Source organism: Syngnathus floridae, chromosome 9 (assembly GCF_059516105.1).
Source record: "Syngnathus floridae isolate MCC-2025c chromosome 9, RoL_Sflo_1.0, whole genome shotgun sequence".
Classification (NCBI taxonomy): Eukaryota; Metazoa; Chordata; class Actinopteri; order Syngnathiformes; family Syngnathidae; genus Syngnathus; species Syngnathus floridae.
In genome coordinates, this window is record NC_142421.1 from 3714569 (window position 1) to 3738807 (window position 24239).

Sequence of the window (24239 nt, forward strand, 5' to 3'; positions counted from 1 at the left end):
AAAGAACGGCCTCTATTTGTAAATTGCATCTACTCAGCGAGCGATCAATCTGTGCTCGATTAGTTTACCTCGCGCTGGGAGTATCAGTGCGCATGCGCGAGAACCGCTTTGCAGGACGCTTCACGTAAGGTAGGTCAACGTCAATGTTTGCACCGCTTCTAATATTTACATTTGTCAACCCGCAGCACGCATGTGAAGCGTTTAATGTCGATAGACATGGAAGGAAAATTGATCATAAACGGGTTAATTTAGCGATTTACGCTGACGTGAGCTTAGCTGTCAGTAGCGGCAAGTTTAAAGCTTTCATTGTCAATCCTTTAACTCTTTCGTTACTGGCGTTAACGTCGTACTAATTGATTTCCAATAACAGAAAAAAAAATACGTATATATATTATATATATATATTAATATCCTCAATTGTATTGGCATTCATTCATTTTTATTTTTGTGAAATTTGTCATTCCACAATGTGCTTTAACGAATAGCCCCCCTTTTGAATTATTTATAAACCCTGGCAAGGGGCAGAATTTCATGCACATGCATTAAAAAAAAATAATTAATTTGTTTTCCTACAATTTGAGCAAAACTATAGCTATTACATACTAGTCAGTACTTATGGGGCACCCAGTTCTAATATACACAAAAAAGCAAATGACTCATTTTTTGTTAATCCAACGCTCACAGTGCTTTTCTATTATTTTTTTTAATACAATCCCAAAAAATATTATATAACCTTGATGACAGCCTATTGGCATGCACGTACCAGTGATACAATTATACAACTCTTCCTTGTTGCATTTATGGGTGTGTTTTTATACTTCCACTGATCACACATTTCTTATCAGTCGTTCAAGTACTCACTGTCCTTTCAAAATCGTCGACATTTTGACGCCTCGCAAATGCTTTTTGGGATTTGTCTTGGAATGAGCTGATCCACAACAGACAATGGAATCAAGTCAGTATATTTAAATGTCTATCTTGGTTTTCTTAGGCTCTCTCTGACTGTCATTTTGGTGTCATTATGAATTCAGCAAAAGAGAAAGTAGTCATTAACGATAGATAGAGGGCAGGGTGCAACAACGTATATTAAAATTAAATGTCATTTCGCAAATAGGAAGTTTCTCATAGTGTATCCACCTGTTTGCACTTCATACAACCAAATAATAATTTTGTGTTAAACTAAACAGGTAGTCAGTAATTTGTGATTTATAATTCATTCAAGACATAATTAGTGTCCTTTGTCACGTCGAGTCCCTGAACGCATCATGTTTTGCATAAAGCTTGTACATTTTTCAGTGACATTCTCAAAGCGGCGATGCTGGCACCATTAAGGCAAATTCTTTCCCCTCCTTTCTACCGCCGCGTGGCGTTCCCGTCGCTCGCTTTGAAAGAAGCTCGGAGGCAAACTTCCGCAAGTAGTGCCAAAGCCAGTCCTGAGGCAGACAAACACGCTCCAGGCAAGGATACTTGTTTGTCTGTCTCCTCCCCAAACTCGCTTTTTGTTGTGAAAATGGTGTGACTTAACCGTTTCTTAACCTACTTGAGCAGGCTTATAAAAATTTGGGATTTTTTTAATGAATTTATTTTCAAATTCATTTTGTTTTCGACACAAGTCAGATTAGTTGGTTACCACGCAGTAAATTTAGCGTTCGCGTCTGCGCCACCAGGGTCCATCGTGCTAATCAAACATTGTTATGTGTGTTGTTTGTGCTGCAGATTTGGAGTCCGTCGCTGACGTGGACTTTTTTGGAATGGGCATGTGGTCTCTGGGTTTGGGAGCTGTGGGCGCCGCCCTCGCTGGCGTCTTCCTGGTCAACTCCAATTTGACTCTCCCCAATGTGGGAAAGGCCTCGCTGGAACATCTCGGTGACGCTGACCTGCTCTCCACCACTGATGGTACGTAAAGCACCTCTGACTTGTTCTAGACTTTGTGTGACTTTTTTTTTGTTTTGGTTTTGTAATCATGTTTTTGTCTCCATTGTGTGTGCAGACGGCAAGGTCATCAAAGCAAAGAGTCTGTGGGAAAAGAACGGCGCCGTCATCATGGCCGTGCGGCGGCCCGGATGATTTTTGTGCAGAGAGGTCAGCGCTCATGTTGTATTCCAAGGTTACGAGAACAACAACTCAAATGTTTCCTTGCAGGAGGCTTCCGAGCTGTCCTCTCTGAAGCCCCAGCTGGAGGAGCTTGGGGTCCCTCTGGTGGCCGTGGTGAAGGAGCGCGTCGGGACCGAGATCCAGGACTTCAGGCTGCACTTCACTGGGGACGTTTACATCGATGAAAAGGTCAGTTGGCCTGTCGGCGCTCACGTTGCCATGACAGTCAAAAATATTCATTATGTCTTGTCATGCTTTTATTACAGAAACATTTCTACGGGGGAAAAATGGGTGCTATGGGGCTTTTGCGCTTCGGCGTGTTGCAGAACTTCTGGCGGGCCTGGAGAGCCGGCTACCACGGCAACGTGTTGGGCGAGGGCTTCATCCTAGGGGGTGTCTTTGTCATCGGCGCGGGAGAACAGGTACTTCTCACACTCAGCGTAGTACAGAATATTTTTTTCCATATCCTACATCGAGCTTATTTCCCTCTACCTTACGAGATTTCTGCTTATTAGTAAGACAACCTTGCTAGCTCAGCTCCAACGTTGTGGTCTACAGGGGGTCCTACTGGAGCATCGCGAGAAGGAGTTTGGCAACAAAGTGGAGGTGGCGGATGTTCTCCAAGCCGTCAAGAAAATCGTACCTCGCAAATAAGTAAATTAGAGCACTGAATAGAAAATTGCGAGAGTCATGATGCACTCGGGTCCGCTACGGGCAGCTAATTTATCAAGTCACCTCTATTGCGAAACAAAAAGCTGTGAAACTGACTCAATTAGTTCAACATTACCGCTAACGACACTTTAAAGCTAGACTTTATGAAAATGGTATGATGTACTCGAAGTTGTGCGAAGTTTGTCCCCCCCACGCCGACACCACCCGCTGGCTTCCATCATGGCCGACACGCGTGCGCTTATGCGGTCGTGCGTGGAACAATGACGACTTGTCTTTCTAAACTCTGCAAAGAGAGGAGTCAAGTCTGATAATCAAAACGCGACACCGCCCGCCACTGTTGTCGTCATTTTGAGGCCGTCTGGAGTGTAGGCGGGGGAGACAATTGTATGCACTTTTACGTGTTTTAAAAAAAAAGCAATAAATTCTTCCTGTCTGTGTAAACCATGGACTGGCACAGAGTGAGGCTTTGTAGTGGTTCAGTTTATAGTTCCGTGAGCATTTTTTTCTGTACAGCAGCTTTTTTCCTCCCGGTTAACTGCTACTCAACAGGCGCACTGTTCATGTATTGCGCAAGGGTCAAAGGTGGAGTAATGCGGCTCCTCATCCATCCATTTTTTTTTAATGAATCAAAATGAAAAGAGTTTGGATCTTGAAGCACGAATAAGAAATCAAAGCAGATGTGTGTTGTTAACGTGGCAAATATATGACGTGACAAATCCTCATCGACATGTATCATAACTATAACACGCTCATACTTTTCGCCTCCCGGGCAACGCTGAATGCGTCCACTCCCAGAGGCGTGGACATGTGGACACTTCATTGCAAAAAGTCCCACAAGGCGGAAAGAGAGCCAGAGAGAGAGAGGAGGGGTTAGGGTTAACTCTTAGAAGTGCAAGATGTACATCCTGCAGATGGTCAGACGTTAACCCTTGCGCTCCTACTTTTACTTTACTTGTCCGACAATCCAATTTCCAAAAGTATTTCGTGTTCGTACAACTTGTAAATCAAACCGCTGTATGAACAAGAGGCTTTAACAGTTTCCCCAAATTTAGCAGTTATAAAAGCCGCAGCTGACTGGAAACGCCTAAGACGTTGAATCATACTCCGTTTTCATTGGCCGTACATCAGCCCACCTCCGCAACCCCCGACAGATTCTTCCGGTATGAACAACCCCCCCCCCCCCCCCCCCCCAGATAATTACACGTAGACACAGCACACACACGCTTGCTATTAGACACCCATGTGACTTTGCAAAAACAAAACAAACGAAAAAATAAACTGGCCTGTATTGTTACCGCTTTTTATTCTTACACTTTTGAATCTTTGGTTTGACAATAATGTTAAATACACATCCATATGTTCCGGGTTTGAGTATACAGCATCATGACAGGAGGCATTGAGAAAAAAAAACTGTACACTGTTGTTGGCAAGGTGGCATTATGGAAAAAAATGTGTAAACAAAAAAAAGAATGAATATAATAAACTCTGTAGCTGTACCTACTGCCCTGCTGCAGTGATGTAATATTTAAAAAAGTCAGGGGGTACCCAGTTTACAGCATTGAGGTCACAAATGGCGCATGGTGTCATCACACCACTCTTGGGACTGGTCGCCGACAACCCACAACTCACAAACCAGTCAACCCGACTCCAGCTCCTGATGTCACTCGGCCGTGCCCTTTCCGAGACACACGAATACATGGTAGGAATTACTAAGCATGAGTGATTAGTCAGCTGATATATCAGGTCGTTTAAATTTGGTAAAAATCTGCCATTTTCTGCAAAGAAAGTTAATGACATTCATTTGACAATTTTTCTATCTGATGGAATTAAATACTAAAGGATAAAGTAGTGTCAAACTGTCTACCTGTATTTTATCTTTATAATTGTGAGCAGGAATTTAATTTGTAATTCAAAGTACTACTCTATGTGCTCAATAAAAGGAAACATTCTTAGGGGGACCCAGTCCGGCCCACCGACCGTAGGTTTCCCCACCCCTTGCTTTAAATACATTTGCATGTAATGGATTTAAAAAAAAAAAATACAGTGAAGTTAACTCTTCCTCATCTTGCTGTAGTTAAAAAAAAATACAAAAAGTAAAAGTTGCTAGCCTCAGATGACCGTCTGCTCCCCTCGGCTCTTCCTGCAGGCCCCGTAGACCACCGAGAGTAGGAAGGCCAGGCAGCAGAGGCAGGCGAACACGGCGGCCGTCAGGTAGACCTTGTACAGACACAAGTGCTTGTACTGCGCCAGGTTGCAGTAGGAATTGCGATCCGTCTTGTACACCATGACCCCCACGGCGGGCAGGTAGAGCGCGACCGCGGCCACGTCGAGCGCCAAGTTGCTGCACAGCCAGCGCGGGCCGCCCACCACGGGCACGGCGTCTTGCTTGTCCAGCAGCGTGACGAAGAAGAGGCCCAAGCACAGGAGCCAGAAGAGCACCGCCACAAAGAGCACGAAGTGGATGGAGCCCTCGTACTTGTTGGCGGCGATGGTGACCCACAGGCCTGCGCCGAAGACGATCTGAAGGAGGCGGGTGACCCCCGGGAAGCTCCGAAGGAACTTGACCATGTGCTGCTTCACCTGCGGCTGCGCTTGCTGGGGTGCCATCGCTTCTCTTCTGCCTCGTTCTCTTGCTTGCAATCCCCTCTTCCTCCTCCTCCTCCGAGCGCCTTGTTCCCGAGCAGGGCGGGTGCGTTGTGCCAGCTGCAGACAGCTGGCAACTTTGGACAAAAAAGTGTCTGCAAAAATCGGAGGCCAACGAACGAAGGAGTTCTTGGACGAAAAAAAGAGCGGAGAAAAAGAAGGAACGTTCTTTCCGAGGGGTTTCAAAATGAAAAGCCGTCTTCTTGTGTGTTTCGTCTTTTCCGTTTCCCCCGCTCAATACAGCGTCTGTGTTGTTGGGGTGGGCTGGCCGAGATTTTCAGCGAGCTCCTCCCTTCTTTCGCCACTCAAATTTGGGCTGCACATTCTTTGGGCCACGGATGGGCGCTGAGATCTTTGTTTGTCAGGGGAAGCGGGAGGATTAGCCTGGGTTGTTAGTGGAAGTTAAGAAAGTCATGTGCATGCATATCTGGTGTCATTTATTTATTTATTTATTTATTTATTTATTTATTTATTTATTTATTTTTTAAATTAAGTTAATCTGCAAATGTGACATATTTCCAAGCTAGGTAACCTTTTAAAAGGATACACTGTAAAACTCTGTTTAAATTCTGTGGCAATGACTAACAGTAGTGAATTGCCACAAGTGAGTTGCACACTTTAAATTGGGTGGAAAGTTTATATTTTTTTTATACTTCTGTGGGAACCTTGGAAAGAGACATTTTTAATTAAATTCTATTTACAAAAATGTGGTCACTTAATAAAACAAAACAAACACACTATGTTATTGACATAAATTGTTAAGGTTTACATTGTACATATAGCACTCCATAATATCATCACTATCTTGATTTTTTTTTCTTAATACTTTAATGGGGAAATACATCCAAAAAAGCAGCGGCAATGAATAGTTTACTGAATTATCACAGGCGGGCAGGTACATTTTAGTGTCTGTGAATTGGAACAGGGATATCCTAGGCCACCTTTGGGTCCTTTCGGGGGGGGTCCTTACTTGATATAATTAAAAACACCTGCCCATACATTCTGGTTTGGCCCTAATTCTGACAGGATTTACAATACATTTGAGTAAAAGAGCGAGTAAAGTAAGTCTGTTTTCCTTTCTATTCATTATTCAGTTAACTATGATTTTCCAAACCGTTGTGAGTGGTTAAATATATGTACATCTTTTTATTTGCATATCTGTGTATTGGTTACTGGTCGAACTTTTCCGCTTTTACATGAACTGAACTTAAATATCTTTTTCTAAGCATGTCAAAAGCCAATTTCTAAAAAAAATAATAATTCATATAAAAAGCCACTTTCTAAAAATAATAATAATGCAAGATAACCTGCCGGAATGTTATTTTCTTCCCTTCTACTTCACATTCATTCCAGAGAAAACTTGGCAGTACACCCAATCGGCCACTAGGTAGTGCTATAAACACTTGCAGAACATAAAACTGGATGTGACCATTGTGTTGACTTCCCATTTTTAAGAGGAACATTAATCATAGAGGAAACTTTGCCATACTGTGGGAGCTGCAGTTTATTTCTTTATGGATGAGTCTGGTGTTGTGGGGAGACGTGTTGGTGGGCATCTGTCAACATGAGTCATCTCCGGTGTTGAGTGAAAAGGCGCTTGATGTATTAAATGCTGATCTCATCCATCATGAAGGAATTCAATATGACGCATAATCGTGATACAATATCACCAAGTGGTGCATTTTACACCATTGTGCTTTCCAGGATGCTACTACGGTGAACATCACCTCCATTTTTCTTCTTCTCCGTCATAAATACGCTTGTGTTCCCTCCGTTGGCTGGAGCTCGTTTCTCCACCGCTGTTTGAGACATCATCGCAGTGAACCAATTCCGTGTAACCTCACAAGGACAACTAATAATACTCCCGTCGAGAGTTCAACTCTTGCCACTTGCCAGTGTGGACTGCTTTTTTTTTTTTTTTTTAATATGGCTCATGCAATCTTTTCATTTCCTGGTTTTCTTCTGCATTTTCTAACCTGACTTCTCCATTTTGTGGCATGCACAAAAAGCCTTTAGTCCCCCAAAGTAACAAAGGCGCTGGTGAGCTATGAGCCTCGGCTTTTTATTGGCTTTCTGCACATCCACAAGAGACTCTAAAGCACAGCGATGGACGGCCACCAGTGCAGGCAGATTATTATTCATTTTTTTGGGGGATAACTTGGACTGTTATTACAGAAAAATGGCAACATTTAAATTTCGAACGGTGATAAGATTTTGTCTGGTGTGGCATCCAGTCAAGCTGTTTGAACCACCACCGATCTTTTCCTTCATAAAAATGCAGCTGCTTATGTTATTTTATTTTTTACTGAGGTCTTGCAATAGCGCCATTAACAACAGGCTGCACTCAGGCACTTTTGTTAAGAGCCCCCGGGAACAAGTAAAACGCATTTCTTTTCACAGTATGCTAATGTGATCTTTTCACCGTATTTTTTTGCTCTTTCGCCGATAAAACTTCTTATCAGTCGCCTCACACCTGCGCTGCCTCGAGCTGCCTTTTGCCCGTTATTGTGCTTTGGCTGTTTAGGACAATCGGGCCCACGCTTCAAGCTAAAATGTGTGCTGTTTTATGCTTTATGGCTTTTGAAAAATGGATCACTTAATGGATTTTCTTTCAATTACCTCTATAACTTCTGAGCACTTCTCACGGCTGCTTGAAATTTTTAAATGATAGTGGCCGCCAGGGTTGATTTACTCCATATCCAGTAAATATCACTCTCTATATATTTCCATGCTAAATATTTCTGGTTGAATGTGCTAGCATTGTAAACTTCAGCTTTACAGATGCCATGTCATGGCCAACTTCTGACGTGAGGCATATATTTCTTTATTTAGTGTCGACTCATGTTACCGTAAATTACACTTAATTATCCCTTGTGTGTGATTAAAATATATTTTTCCTCTCTTCTCCTTGAAAATATTTGGCTAACACTTGTGGATGACGAGTGTCCCCTCCCTGACCCCTTCAAGCTCCCCCACAAAGGGGCGATGACTGTAATTTTGTGGCTGCAGGCAAGGCGGCCCATCGTGCCAGTCATCGCGGGGATAAACATTTCTCTCATAACTGCTGGGCATGGTCTCCTCAGATGTTGGCAGAAATAAACCCTGCGTGTTGTGTTGTCGCAAAAACGGGCTCCCGCTTTGCGCCTCAATGTGGCAGTAACACCTCCGTTGCTATTGATTTACTCCGATTAATTAATGTGTATTATGCGGGCATCATTTTGGAAATAATGTGCATTGACGGGCTAGCTCTAGCTGAGGGGGACAGAAGCTCACAGGGTTCCAGAAAATTCTAGACAACAGACTGAGGAGGGATAGAAACAAATCTCTTGGAGAAAGGTCAGATTCATGGCACAGAAGCATCACGTCTGCGGGAGCTTTGGCGCCCTGGTGATGTTCAGAACATAGATGGAAGCATATCAAACTTTTTTTTTACGCAGAAAATAACTTTGGCCTGATAGAAGAAAATTCCTTTTACTCTAAAAAAAAAGTTATGCCTCTTCTAGTGAAAGTTTAAATGTTTTGTTTTCAATTTGAATTTGTGATTATCTAACATTAGTTCTTGTCATACCCACTACAGTCCAAATGCGCCCGGGAGATGAATATGCTGAATCAACGCTGGGTGGCGCCAGAGAGCAACAAACGAACACTCAACAGTGAGAGAGGGGGAGCGGAGCCGAGGGACTCTCTCAGGTTGTCTCCCTTTCCGATTCCACTCTTTGCAGCCGCGTGAATGGATGGATGTACGTTCGTGTGACCATGCGAGCCACCTGTCAAGGCAGGGATGGAACCAGGAAAACTCCCTCGCTGGGAGGAGATCCACGCTCGCCTCCACAGTCGCCTGGATCCTTGAACGCATCACTTCAACTTTAGCCGGCGCGCGCGGAAGAAAGTGAACCGGTTGCACGCCGTCCGTCACCAGGCAGGCTGCCTGGAGGGGAGAGAGAAGATTATAGACGGTCGGGATTGGGGGAAAGCTGGCCCCCTTTGGGAGATTATAGGCTTGAGCACATGTGAAGGACATATACCGAAGAGGATTAGGTCATGTGCACTCCTGCCTACTTGTCATCTCTCCCTGTTCTTGTGGTCTGAACATTTGCGCAATGACCTTTGGCGCACTTGGAATACAACGGACGCGTTTGAGGTAAGCAAGACAAATCACATTTTAAAATGACAAAAATGTTTTGCATTGTTATTTTAGCATGACAGACACATTTTGTGGGTCGCGCTTTATTTGAGAGGTTTCCGTACATTTCCCAGTCGATCATCTTATTAAGACTCTTTTAAATGGGTGTCTTCGGATAAGTTATACGGTTAATTACCCACGTAGCGTGGTCCATCAAGTGTCCCGGGGAGTCGACACTTCTCGGAGCAGCGGAGGCAATTTGCAGGGGAGGCTCCGAATTTAACGGCGATCGATACTTGCGAAGGTGCGTTCAAATGTGTGTAATAAAAAATGAAAGGGGGGAAAAAATAGCCTCCTTTCATTTGGGCCAGAAAATGTGATGCACCATCTGATATTCGAATGTTTTATTGTTGGAATTCAATTTTGCTCGGAACAGGAAAAGTCGTTTAAGACAAGTGCCGCCTGAAAGAAATACTAGGCTTAAGGGTTCATCAAAAAAACGAGGTGTAAAACGATTCAAGTGCAGTGCGATTTGAAAGTGGAACGATTGAATTCGATATGCTACGGCTCACTTTGAGAGGGTGTGATGGAGTGACTTTTACTGGCCGCCGATTTGTGACCACTAGAGGGAGCCCCAGTGGTAAACACACCACACTTTGAGAATCATTTGTCAAACCCACACACAGACGGCGCAATTAAATATTCATGAGCTCATCTTCCAAAGAAAGTGAAGCTTTCTCGGAAAAAACGCACAAATAGTACTGGTGTAAAAGTTAAAGTGCTCACGCATTTAGCTCTTAGTGAACATCTCCGAGTGCACTCAAAGTTCACCAGCGTAGTCTGAGTCGACTGGCATGAACCTGGTCTAAAGTTCACACGTCCAATAATGCGTGTCTCTAGCCGACAACATGATTGACGTTTTCGCTCAAAAGTAATTGGGTATCGTTGCCACCAGATGGCGACATTGCATTTTAAAATGGAGCTCTTAAGTCGAAATGATTGAAAGAAATGACAAAAATCGTCAACGTATACTCGACTATTGTCTAAAAGAAACATCCTGACTTTAAGTCTTGTGGCGACCGAATATCGCACGGGAACAAGGAAAACGACACTTGCGAAAGTTTCGTTTCAGCCCAACTGCAACGCTAAATTTCAAAACTTTACTTTTCGAAATTGCCCTGCAACGTCAAGTGAATTAAACACCCAATTTATGCTCTTCTGCTTTTTTTTTTGCCCAATTCTCTTCGCCTTTTCGCCAATCCCACAGAATTCGCCATATACTGACAGGAGCTCATCTAATAGGATGAAATTCCAAATAGCGTTAGCGTATCTGCGCATAACATCGCCTCTCCTTCCAATGAGTAAAGCCTCCGTGATCCTGTTATCCTGTTCTTGAAGGATGTGTTTCACATAGCCCCTCTTCTCTGATGTGGATTTAGCTGATGAGAACCCTGCTGAGCCGTATCCACAGGTTTTTACTGAGGGGTGCTGTGGCAGGGGGGGGGGGGGGGGGGTGGTGAGCGTACTCCATGCGGGGAATCCTTAAAAAGAGATATATTTTTTTTGCTGCAGGATGTCTCCATTAGTCAGGAGCCGGGCTCGGCCTCTTTGCACGGGCTCACGTTTGGGGAAATAAGAGCTGAAGAGAGCAGCTCGGTTCAGGCCGGTTGTGAAGGCGCCATTGCTATTCCGCTCGCGTCTTGCTCCATAGGCGGCTCGTTGTCACGGTTGGCGCGGTGAAATCCAGCTTGATCACCGCTCGCTTGGGAGAAACCAAGCGGCTAATTTCATTGAATGTTAAAAGGGGGGGGGACATACTCTGGGATATTGACTTGTGTACAAATTGTCGGGTCTCTGGGGAAGTGGAACTGATAAGGAACGCCCGAGTGAAGCTTTTCTCATCTGTTGGGAATTTTGCCGGATTGCGATGCCATGACGTAATACTGCTTTTACACAAAAGTACTTTCAAACTGTCTTGTGCACAGGCGCTATGCAGATTAGCATAGTTTGGTTTTGCCATGTGCGTGTCGGTGATCGGGTGATGAAGCGCTGCCTTCACGAGTGAAAATTGTGCTGTGAAAACAAACTACAAATGCTTTGGCCAAGTGGTTGCTCACCTAGTTGCAACGCGATTGTCGTCATAGTAACGGAATCCATATTCTCCATTTACTCCGCAGTACTGGCAAGGGTTGAGTAGTTGCTCATTTTCATGATCAAAACTGCCCTCCCACTCGACTGGTAGAAGTGGATACTTGAGTTTTTTATCCTTTGGGTATTTTGATTGAAGAACGTCGGAAAAACACCTGAGGACTGTTTTCAATTGGAAAAAAGTGTGATTTGTTTCTATAAACACTTGCTTGGTGGATGACACAACTTCTTTTCAGATGAACTGGGGAAAATGAGACATTTCTAAGCGGTTAGCATCATGCTAGCTAATACTGGTTTGTTAGTGTTTTCAGGACTGGACAATTTTTTTCTTTTAATTCATGACTGTGCACATGCTAGACGTGTGGCGTTGATGTTTCATGATCTTCTTCCTGCTTTGCTGCCATTTTTTGCATGGTGCTCCCAGTATGTCCCTTGCTTGTTTACACTGAAGCAGATTGTTTGTATTTGCCCACGACCAAATTTAGCAGGCTGATGACATTGCACCGCTCCGACCTTCCAGCATCCTGGCGCAAGCTGTTTTGCGTGTTTGTTTCATGCTCTCGGCACCACCTCGACTCGTTATGGGCGGGGGGGCCCCGTAGGGCTCCTTCATTTTCACCGATTTGAAGCTGGGCTGAGAATTAAGAGATCTTAGAGCGGCTCTGCTGCATCCCTGATTTCAAAGGCTTCCTTTTTTTTTTTTTTTTTTCTTCTCTCAATGGCGTCAGGTGCAGTCGTGGCACACTGTGTGGCCGTTCAGCGTCCTCCTGAAGATTTATGGTCGGCCGAGTAGAAAGATTTATCTGTCCCGAGTGCATGAAATTGCAATGCTCTGCAGTATTACGTCCAGGGCCGGCGTGGGTGACTGATTCGACAAAAGGGTGGCCAGGGAGGGAGGGCAAACCCCCCCCCCGTCAAGTTCCAGTTCAGGTAGACGTGATCAAGGCTTTTTTTTGGTGTAAACTTCTCTTTTGCTCAAAGAGCCAACAGAAATAAGCACAAAGGAGTAACCGCTGGGGAGCCACAAAAAAAACTCATCAGAGGAGTCGTACAAATAAGTTTTGATGAGTCGCTCGTACTCGAGTGCAAAAGTTTACAAGTGGTTGCAGGAGGACGATTTTGACGAGGCTGCCTCGCCTTCCAAAAGTTAGCTTAGAAGTCGCTGCTCATTTGCATTTCATTAGTTTCTATTTCCCGCAGAGACGCGGGCAGAATCCATATCTCGCATGCCGTGTGAAGCGAGTTTTCGTCCTTACGTATCCTCGAGCGCACTCCGGTCCAACATCTTGCGACGCCAGAAAGCGCCGCTTTGTCTCCCCGCCGCCGGTGACCGTCCCGGTGTCTGTCTTCTAAATGGACAAACATTGACAGAGGCGGGTCGAATGGGCTTTCAAGCGCTTGTTGTCAGCCCTGTGTTCCTTCTTGACGACGGCGGTTGTTTGCACTCAGACGGAAATCATTTGGAAGATAAGGTACTCCACTGCGTGAGACTGCACTTCAAGTGGATTTAGGACTGTGCTCGTAAGTGATCCTCGCTGTGTCCTGGAAGTCAGGCGAGGTGATCAGTGTGTTGTTGTCTTCGGTGCTGGATTCATTTATCAAGAACCTGATAATGCAAAATGCATGATCTGAAAGAGTGATATCTTTAAGTGTTAAATTCCAGGGGGCTCGTGTGCACAAGCAGCCACCCCATAGCTCCGCCCCTGGTTGCTGATTTTGTGTTTCCACACCTTAACTTGCTTTAGAGAACCAGTTTCATGACTTTAAATGTTTTGCATGATCTCAGTTTTGCATAATGGTGACATATCGGAGACGATTGGGAAGCCGCAAAGCGTGCTAATTGATCCCCCTTGCTCATTTTCCCCTCATTGGCCATAAATGCCAAAACAGTCAATAAGATCGCGAGCCGGACTTTTTCCCCGTTGAGCTTCGGCTGCAAACTTCACCCGCGCCTCCGCTAGAGCAAAGGCGGACTGCCGCGTACGAAATCAGTGTCTTGCTCTCCGCCGAAGCATGAAGGGAGATGATTGCATATCGTGTAAGTTATCGCCGTCCACCAATGCCAACAGTCTTCAAATGAATCAGGAGCCGACTGGCTGTGAATATTAAAACGCGACGCTTTGTGGATACAATACTGATTTGTTCCTTTCCTTCTCCTTGTCCTCACTTCCTTTCGTATTTGTTGTTGTCACGCTACAATATGGCTCAACTATCCTGTACAGGCCCCAGATGGCCCAACTCTTTGTGGCAGGCCACAAGAGGGCGCCGCCAGTACCCAATCCCTTGCAATACCGATACCGAAACAATAAACTTCGTATGACCGCTGAGCAAATTATTTTTTTTCCTGTTCAATTTTGAAGATTGAAATGTTGACGATTATTTTTGTTGACCCCCCAGATGTGCAAAAGCTCCCCCTGGTTGGATTTGAGTTATTCACCAGCTGCCAACATGGCCGCCAATTAAAAGTGACCTCGAGCCGATGTTTAGCAAAATTAAATCAATAAACGCATGTGAAGACCACAGCTGCTCACTTGGCTTCAGGTTAACGTCCGTCTAATTAATATCAGCGCCTTGAGGGTTTACGTTTGAGCCCATCCCGTAGGTCTAAGTATCATTTTTATTGCCAGACCCACAAACAGGGTCAAAGTTATGAAGGGAGTTGGGGGGCTTACTTTATTTCACGTGTGCGCCGCTCATGGCAAGAAAAATATTTGCTGGTAATTTCCCTTTTTACAAGAAGCAAATACTGTACAGCGTAATCATGCGAATTAACATAAAATGATTATGCGACCGTGAGAGTTAATATTTGCGTGGCAGATGAGGTAATATTGACTTTGGGTTTAATCACGTGACTTGACCGAATTGATTAATTTTGCTCGCATTGGGTTTTATACACATGGTAACATACATTTTTATAATATTTAATGCATTGTTGCATTTTTAAATAATTACACCTAACAACTTAGTGATTCGTGCTACTTAATCCTAATGTATATATTCTACTTATTTGGAAATATTATTCCAAAATATTATTTAAAAACATTAATTTAAATATTTGCAAAGTATTCATATATACATATTTTTGTGATAATGTGATCGGGTATTAAATTTTACGTAACAAAAAATAAAGATGTTAGTTTTATGTGCAAAAAGATCGTTTTGGGGTAGCAAATTGACTTTCTTCCACTGAGCTTGCTTAATCCGCTTTGGCTTTCCATTTTGAATATTAGGCCACGTTTGAATATTTAACGCTCTGCAATTGCCACATCTGTTCTAGCAAGCTTACGCGATTGTCAGATTTGGTGTCGAACAAGAGGCAACTTATTTATCATACGAGTAATTTAGCCGCCATGGGAATTTAACTGACGACTAAAAGTGGGACGATTCTTGCGCGAGAAATTTTTTTTGTCTGCAGAAAAAAGGCACTCGACATACTTTGGAGTGATGTTGTTAGGAATTTGGTTCTGTGAAGTGTGTCGCTCCAAAGGAGGTCGTCAAAGCAATTTTTACTTAACTTTTTTGGCTCTTCAATAGAATGTTTGCTGACCTTCGATTAAAATAAAGCTAACGGCGAGAAGGCAAAATAAAAGAGCCTTTCATTTCAAAAATGCATTCATTTTCCCCACACAAGTTAGGCAGTAATGCAGTTAGAAGAAAAAAAAAATCAAATATGTTGTACGTTACTTACAATTTTTGCGGTTATTGTATGAGGATCAAAAGAGAGAAAAATAAAGTTACAAGTGGGCCTTCTGAAGATCAACAGTCTTCAGGTTTCTTTTCAGCTCATCTACTCTGGAAATTCACCCCGCAGTCACGATACATCGGCTCGTGTGTGCACGTTCCTTAGATGAGGTTTACCAAAACAAGCCCCAACGGGTGTGTGATGCAAGGGCTCCGTTTGACCCGCAATCGGGATGTTGTGGTGGGAAAACTTTGTTGATGCTTTTGTTTTTTTCAGTTCTTCAGCTGTCACTTTGCCAGCTTTGAAAGTGCTTCACTGGTAGAATCCCAAAGAGACGACGGCGTCTGTAGTTTGTCTGTAGTTCCCATTTCATTAAGTCACTTGTGGATTTCAAAAATGTCCATTTCTCTTTAAAATTATGAATACATATTCATTTTTGGATTCAATAAACTACCGACAACATACTCCGAAATTGCCAGTACAAAAATAATAATTTATTTGCCAAAACACGGTCAAAATACCCCAAATATTTTTTCATCCCTCCGAGTTGTGTATACCATTAAATATAATTTTCACTCTTTCTGATAGTCAAGAATGCAACTGAGATGCCTTCCCCTTATTTTGACATTTTAGATCAAATATTTCATTAATCCTGCCCAGCAAAGGAGGCTGGCATGTGTGTTTGAACATGACAGGCTCAAAGGAGAAGGAGAAGGGTTTAATAAAGAAGACAAGTAGTGATGGTGGACCGAGGGGGGGGTTGTTGAGCGCCGACGAAGACGGCGAATTACCGCTCGCTTTGAAGTTTGTTTGAGAAGCGCAATTAAATGGAAAAAGTCCCCATTTTATTTCCTGATTGCCGCTCCGGGTTGTTGTTTTAGCCCAGGAAAGACGAAATCGAAAGTTGGAGCTATGTGAAATGTGTCAAGGGCCGTTACCCGTAACAGCAGGTGACGCTCACATCAGTGGAGCGAAAATGACTTTCTTAAGTGAACTCGTGGAAACGAATGAGTTTTTATTCAAATACTCAAAGCGGCATATTCCCTTGTAGCGGCGTTGCAAAACAATCCCAAAAAAAATAGCTGTGGTCGTCGTGGGTCGTTTTCACTATTCATTTAGTCGGCATGGCGACCGCACAAGGCCCAATGTAATTGAATGACCGTCGCGAGCTTCTCAACCTTAGATGGCCATGCTAGCACTTAGCCAGGAGTGCTGTGGAACGGGGCAAGGCCAGCCCAAAAATGGCCACTTCACATAAAAGCATGCTGAAGTGCTCATTGACTTTGGAGAGTAACTTGGAGAAAAATTGAAGGCTCCTGTTGTAACATAAATCAAGATTGGACTTCAAAGTGTTGAAATCAAGGAGTAGTCACAGGTTGCCTCAAAAAGTCTTCAAGTGGAAAATTACAACTGTTTTGATCAGCCGAGGTCGTAGCGGGGCTTTCCGTCAAGAGCACATTGTGATGTCGAACTACAGATGGAGACGATTTCTGTAGTATTTGTGTGTCCAATGTGTGCGAGCAAGAAAATAGCTTTGGCTAACGAGCCACATGCTGCTTCACCGTGTCAGATGAGCCCATTTGATTGCAGTTTGTTTTGATCCATTTCCCATATGTTCATTTTGAATCAAACCTACTACCACTTTGTGCTCCAATCTCCTTGCCTATAACATTGACAACAGGCGGTCTCGATACATTCCGTTCCATTTCACGGATTTCTTCAGGCGGGGCAGGCCGTAAGGAAGAACACCATGACGAAGACCGCAAGGTTTAAATCTTGGACTTCTGATTCTTATATAGAGCTATAAAAGTGTTATGTTGTATAAAATGTGACCATTTTTTTGTAAAGAAACAAAAAAAAACAAAAACGATCTTGGCATTGATCAAAGAAAGTCATGTTTACATTCATAAAAGCTGCCAATAAATTTTTTTTTTTTTTCCATCAACAGATTGAATGCACGGTCGGTCAAAGTATGCAGCAGCGCAGGAATTTAGCCCGAGTGGCATTTGTAATCCCTTTTCATGAAAGTTGCAACGCAATGATTCATTTCTTTTTTCTGCCTCACCCACTCCTTTTCAAAATGTAAAGTCGATAAAAAGCACAATGGCTGCCAAATTGAATGTCATCTTAATGCAATTTGTTTTTTTCTCTCTCCTTATAGTCTTCCTCTTTTGAGAAAGCTTATTAATTTTGTACGAAGAGGCTTTGTATCTTTTTCAAAAGGTGAATCTGGGCCAGCCACTTACTGTTGCTTACCAAGTACGTTCTGCATCAGAATTTCAGATGAAAAATCGGAGTACTGTTACAGTCTTAGTATTATGACTGAGGCTTTCAAGATATGTCGGCCCTGAAATTTTAGAAAACAAATGTTTGCATCAAGCTGATTATTGCCACTCCTAGTTGAATGTTACTGTCAAAGTAAATATAAAATAAAAAGTATTTACTAAACAAAACAACCAAGATAGCGCTAAACGTGCTAACAAAGCTAGCATTGCTATTGCGGAAGTTACAAATCTTTAGTTACATATTTGAACACTGCACTTCCAAAAATACTCCAAAACCAAATATTACTACAATACTTTCAATCTCCGTAGTACGTCAGAATACAGTACTTACTGTCGCAAACAGCAGACGACGCACAAACTGTTCAATTATTCACATTCGATTGATCTAATTATATTTTTTCTATCAAGTTTATTTAAGTATAAAGCAAGTGGGTAGATGGATGCTTTTGATAGCACGAGTTGCGTTTTCTTGGCTGCATTCCCGCGCACCCCCCTGTGCCTGGTCTCTTTGGGCTGATTGTTATTCTCAGCTACGTCTAGCCGGCCCCAGTCCCCTCCGCGTCTATCACTCAGCGCCTTACCTCGCCTCGCTTGGCCTGGTTGTCCTTGCATCTCCCACCTGTGTCTTATCCATGCAAATACCCCCCAACTTCTGCTCAGTCATTCATCGTTAATCCTTTGTAAGGTTTTCCAGCAGTGATTTAACTCATCAAGTCGGCGTCTGGTGCCGTTCGGGCCAGCCTTGACGGGCCACCAGTTTAATTAGTTGGCGCTTTTGTTTCTTTGTTTAATTGGTGCTAAGCGCCTCATAAGATCCTGCCGGTTCTATTTGTTTTTGGTTGAGACCGTTCACTTGCTCCAAATGTCAGATTGCAACAAAATTAGATTGCATTACATATTTTGGAGTTTTTATAAATGCCCCAATAAAATGCAATAAAAATATACAAACAATAAAAAACTTTGGTAATTTTATGTATATCAAGTGTTTTTAGTTCCTAAATTCAAATTGTGTCGAGCGCCAACCTGTATTTTCTCATTTAGAACCATATTCAGTGGGGAAATCTTCGTTTAGCCAAACTATAACAGTCACGACAAACATGAACTATTCACAAGTGAGTTATTGATTAGCCTGATGCGTCATTCGCCAGATAAATGCCAAAGCTAAAGGAATTAATTCCATACGCAGCCTCAAGTCGGACCTGGGGTGGCATCCATTAAGGCGCCGACATCCCTTGTTATTAACACGCGCGGCGGCTGATGGGCTTTAATGGTCAGTAAAAGCCATTGAGACACTTACTAGTGAGAAAACAGCCACATTCTGACTCCCGAGAAGTAAGGCTAGCTCGGGCAAATGAAACGGCACTACGAGAAAGGGGCCGTGGCCATCTTCCCATTAAATCCGGATAATTACAGCCGAGACTATTAAACCTCAAAGTCGAAGTAAAAAGACTAAAGCGATCCATTGGTTTTTATCTTATCTCTCGTTGAGCAACGATGATCAATGGTAGCGGAGAACATCTCCATGGCGGAGGGTCTCCTAACACTTGTGGACTTAGGTACGGGGCATTGCGTTGTTGTGCTGAGGTGATTTAAGAGCTTACAAAAGCGATTTGCAGTCAAGTACTTGAAAGCAATACTTGAGTGAAAATACAAGTATCTTGTGGGAAAATAACTTTGGCAAACTTGTGAATGTATCAAAAGTAATATTTAATGGACAAAGCAGTTCAAAATGAATGGGCAGAGTTTTTATTGTCTTATTTTTATTGATTTACAGTGATGTCGTTAAGGATCTGCATGTTAGCTAATAAGCTAAATTAGCTAGCATACCAGCTAAGACAAGTTAGTAATATACAAAGTAAATACTGCACCAATACAGCAATAATAATGCAATACAGTCCGAATATTTCTGATAATAAATAAATACTAATAAATTATTAATATGTCTGATAGTAAATTAAAATTTAAAATAAAAATTAAATTTAAGTAAAAATGATATGGTTACTTCCATCATAACATTCTTGTGGTTCAATTATGTCATCGAAAAAAATCAATTCAGATGACAATATAGTCAAAACAAATGAAAATGCATTGCAATAATCTCCCTATTTTCCTATACTGAGTGTTCAGCAAGCCTGTGTCACAATTCCGCCTTTCCTCATGCAGCTTGTTCATTTGCGAATTACAATACTACCTCTAGCAGAGCGCAATTACACACACAAAACAAGCTTGGGCGCCGACGGGACACGTGCGAGCGCGTCGCAGATTAGATGTGACCTGCTTCTTTGTGCGCCTCTGCCGCTTTATCTGCCAGCGCAAATAGGCGAGCCTCTTCCAAATGAGAAAAAATGCACACAAATGGTAAAAATGCTTTCTTCCCGTTGTCACCCGAAAGGATTTACCAGAACGCCGTTTCGAGTTTAAGCAGCAAACATGACCAACCGCGTGGCGAGGCGACGATAGAGATGAAAGGAGGCTCAGGGAAGAAGCCAATTATTATTTCTTGTATTTTCTATTTTTGAGCATCATCAAAAGGTCTTAAAAGGTAGCGCTTTGTATTTTGCATCCGTTCTTTATGCTGTTTGTCCTCGTTAAGAGTGCTCGCGAGCTGACTTTGGGTAAAACTGCACTGTATTTATTAATTAATTTAATTTAATTAATTTAATTTAATTTTTAATTTAATTTTTAATTTAATTTTTAATTTAATTTTTAATTTAATTTTTAATTTAATTTTATTTAATTCTATTTATTTATTTATTTATTTATTTATTTATTTATTGATTTATTGACTTATTTACTTTACCACAACACACAAATAGCGCATCATTTAGAAAAAAACGTCTTGATTTTCAATACATTCTCTTTTATAGAAGTCTATTTTAGACAAAAACAAAGTCTACTTCCCTCCTCCAATCGCAATTTTTCTTTCAAGCAATTTAAATGAAATGTCCGCTCCAATTTAATGCAGGAAAAAAAAAAAAAAGGTGTCTCCGCTAAATAAAAGGCCACGTATCGGGTGATATTTCAAAGAGGCCCACTAATTAAGGATGAAATATCAATGTGAGACACTATTGAAGAGTGATTATGCAGATCTTTTCCTTAGCACGACACAGATTAACTAATACCCTCTCCTGAAGATAGCGGCGAGACCGCGAGGCAGGTAATTAGGAACGTAGCGGAGCAGCGCGAAGGCTGGTGTCAAAGCACCCTCAAACTTCTTCATTTTCTACAGATAAAACCGTGGAGCGTCCCTTTTATGGCGCCAAGGGTTCTAGTCAGGACGAGGCTTCCTGGGGACTTGAATGTTGCTAAGTGACGGCAGAACGCCGTTATTTATTCCCTTCTTGACAAATCACACGGGCAACATGTCTGAGTCACTGATTACCACGTAGGACTTTTGGCGGTCCAAGCGATACGTCACACTCATTAATGTAGCGTGGTCTATTAAGTCGGAAGATGGCAGCTCCTTTTAAACCTCGGGATTTCACACGTTGGAATTAAGGTCACTGGTGTCGCAGCATGTGGTTCGGTGTATAGTATCGAAAATCATCTTTCTCCTTTGAAATGAATGGAAATGCCATTAATCTGTTCCAGCATCGCAAAAAACAACAAAAAGGTCTTTCAATGAATTATATTTGACCAAAACATGGAGTCATGAACTTATTAATTATGATTAAAATAATTAATTCAGACACTTGGTGTTGCGGTTCAATGCACATTGTGCTGCTCTTAATGGTGAACAGACATGGTCATATTTTCCAAACAGCTTAGAATTTTTGTTGCCCTCAAATATTTCTTTTTGAAAGTGAGTCTCAATAAGCTCAAATGTCAATTTTAGGTGTCTCAGCAAGTTGCCGATTTCTTTCTCCATTTCTTTTGCTCCTCTGTAATTGCTGTTATCATTGCGCTTGCGAATGAGTATTTTCAAGCGCCCCGAGCGGCGTTTTGTCAAACGACGCGGTATTAATGCACCCCATTCACCATTTTTATTTCCCTCCCACCAACGCTTTCACTTCTTCACTGCTGTTTACAATGTTGCAAGATTTTCTGGTGTAAGTTTTTGTCGTTATTTGCTTTGGAGTAGAGAATGAGCTGAGAGGTTGCATGCTGACTAGGGTTGCGAAAAAGAAGTGAAATGGAATCGAGGTTTTCATTGTTCTAAATTAAATGGCCTTATTTTTCATCTGAGCCAGTAAAAACTGTTCAAATTGTTTTCTTTTTTTTGAAAGAGGGTAACAATATGCTAGCAAAATCTCAACATTTTCAAGACATTTGGCAATTTCGGTATTTTAGCAAGAAACATGAAATCGATTTCGCGGGCCACGTCATTCTTTTGTAGTGGGCAAGATCTGGCCCCCAACCCTCGGGTTTCACACCTGTGATCTGACCATTCCACCTTGAATCGGAGGTCTTATATCTCCAATTTGAAGCAACCAAGGTCTACTTGGTTTTTATCTCGCAGATGTGACACTAAATAGTCATCGTTGTTTTTCCGGTAGCCGCATCACGTATTGCATTGTGCTCATTCCATAATTAAATCATCCCAGTGTCTCCGCTTTCTCCGGAGTTTATTGAAAAGTCACTTTCCTACTCTTCGAGGACCGGTAGACTTGCCGACATGACTTTAATAACGGCGAGAACTCTTTAATAGCCTCCTCGGGAAATGCAGGAATCCAATCCATGGATATAGATTAAGGGAGTTTCGTGGAGGCGGCACCTGCAGGTCAGCGGCGAGCTAAGCAAACCATCCACGACACATTTCCATCTGGTCTTGAATCATAACCGAACGAGCTTCTGCCTTCCGCGCCGTCACTCCTTGCCCGTTTTCTCCTGTTTTATGTTCACTTCCTCTCCCGGGTGGAACATTTCCACGTCTCCGTCGTCCTCTCGCTCGCTCACTCGCCGCCCTCTATATTTGCTTTTGAAGTGCTCAACAATGAGAGGGCTCCACTCCCCCGTTAAGATGGTAGTTGAATCCAACGCAGTGCAGCACAGTTGGAGTCTTGTCCCTATGCTACGTCAGCGTCGGCCAGACAATCAAACTTTTCCCTCGGAAGAATTCTCTCGACAGAAGAATGTCGGCAGAAAAGGCCTATGACTCATTTCCCAGCGTCGCCTCTCTGATTGTTCATCCTTCACACCAGTCTAATTGGTGACGAGTTGCACAAAAGACCGTCGTGCAATTAATGGGCGCCGGGGAAGCCGCGATTGAAAATATCGATCGAGTTAACGCTTTCGGCAAATCCAGCGCGGCTGGAGAAGAATCAAATCGTAATCCTGTTGTTGTTACTCGTTGTTGCGTGGATGCGAACTGCCCGTGATGAATACCGGTCATTACCGAAAGACGGAAATGGGGATCAAGCAAAAAGTTGGATTTAATCGGCCATTTCTGAGCTAATTTGAGTGCTAATCCCCTCAAAGCGATATCTCCGCTTAGTCACATGACTTTGATCATTATAGTTATTTTTTTCTCCAAACTTCTTACATCCAGCCTCTAATCTTGATTTTACTGTCGTTATTTTTCTCATTTTGATGTGATCGCTTTGTTGTGTTTGTGAAAATTTTGTTGTCAGGAAAACAAAAACACTTACCTGAATAAACACCCCGCCAGGCACTTGATTATTACTTTGTTTTGCTTGACTGTCGCTTTGCCATCCACTTACTGTAATGGAAGAAATGATTTTCCTTTATAGCCTTCCCGCACAAATTTGCGTATTTTCTCGAAACGCAACATTTCTTTTGTCGACAAAAACAACAACAACCCCGTTACCCAATAATAACCTGTGGATGTTTTCAGCTGCGTGGGCGTAATCACAACTTCTCAACTGGTCTCTGGTAATGATCATGTCGGATTCGACTCACGATGTTAATACGACCAAATCGGCTCTTGGCAGATTCACCCGCCGGGAAGAAGAGGTCGATAATTGCCGAGCCCACAGAGGATATAATCTCCAGGTGGGTTGAGATTCCGACGCTCCCGCAATAATCGTGGGAATGGATCTAATTGACAATCGGCAAGGTCATGAGAAGATTGCTCTAATTGTCTCACCGTGACGTGATTGATAGAATTTGAATGTTGCCTCAATCGTTACTGAGCATTTAATGGAATTCCCTTGATCAATTATGGGGCGAACTAGTAATTAACTGATTAACACTCAGAGGCCTCCATGGACTCAACTTTCAATGGCGGAAATAATGATGCGCTTTTTTAAACGTCTGGTAATTCATTTTGAGTATTTTTGTGATAAAAGCCCGAATCAACGTCTATACCGAGTAGTGTACCCCTTTTCGCCTCATTAGCTTCCAATCGTCATTAATGATGATTCAGCACAATTTCTTAATAATGTACAAATGGGATCATTAATTTGTCCATTCCGGGTGGTGTGTTTTTATTTCGAAGCTTATCTTCATAATTTCATCGGATTCTCTTCTCTTCCTCTGATCCTATTTAGCGAGGAAGACCGTGACAAAGCATTGCAATTAGACTGCGAGGGTGCGTTTTATTTGTTGCTGGCTGATTGTTGTCTCCGTATGGGCCCCCAGACGCGCAATAATGTTTGTTTTTCTTTGGCTAGGAATGGTCTCCTGGCATTTA

The 24239-nt window shown here is 42.7% G+C and overlaps 3 protein-coding genes across 6 annotated transcripts in view; 2 read left to right on the forward strand and 1 right to left on the reverse strand.

The window, feature by feature from the left end:
* Window positions 1–18: 18 nt before the first annotated feature.
* LOC148392981 (peroxiredoxin-like 2A) lies at window positions 19–3224 on the forward strand. Of its 4 annotated transcripts, none has more exons than XM_088384922.1 (7): window positions 49–129; window positions 1297–1457; window positions 1717–1896; window positions 1991–2082; window positions 2143–2283; window positions 2361–2516; window positions 2653–3224. In XM_088384922.1, exons 2-7 carry the CDS (start codon window positions 1316–1318, stop codon window positions 2746–2748), a joined length of 807 nt encoding a protein of 268 aa, XP_088241048.1. In that variant the 5' UTR covers window positions 49–129; window positions 1297–1315; the 3' UTR covers window positions 2749–3224. The 4 variants fall into 4 exon arrangements, with proteins under 4 accessions (XP_088241050.1, XP_088241048.1, XP_088241049.1 ...); XM_088384921.1 differs by lacking the exon at window positions 49–129 and adding an exon at window positions 846–955; XM_088384924.1 differs by lacking the exon at window positions 1297–1457 and having other exon boundaries at window positions 19–129.
* Window positions 3225–3374: 150 nt separating this feature from the next.
* Window positions 3375–24239, forward strand: part of LOC148392982 (protocadherin-15-like) — a 109489-nt gene continuing 88624 nt past the window's right edge. The window contains exons 1-2 of the mRNA XM_088384908.1: window positions 3375–6470; window positions 8987–9550. The gene's annotated coding sequence lies outside the window, so the exon portion shown is untranslated. The remainder of the gene's footprint in view (window positions 6471–8986; window positions 9551–24239) is intronic.
* On the reverse strand, window positions 4053–5753 carry marveld1 (MARVEL domain containing 1). Its single transcript, XM_088384928.1, has 2 exons — window positions 4389–5753; window positions 4053–4257 (listed from the first exon to the last, which is right to left on the reverse strand). Exon 1 carries the CDS (start codon window positions 5371–5373, stop codon window positions 4876–4878), a length of 498 nt encoding a protein of 165 aa, XP_088241054.1. The 5' UTR covers window positions 5374–5753; the 3' UTR covers window positions 4053–4257; window positions 4389–4875.

Excerpts from the sequence above, each read along its gene's own strand:
- marveld1 (XM_088384928.1), bottom strand. The coding sequence starts at position 5,373 with ATGGCACCCCAGCAAGCGCAGCCGCAGGTGAAGCAGCACATGGTCAAG.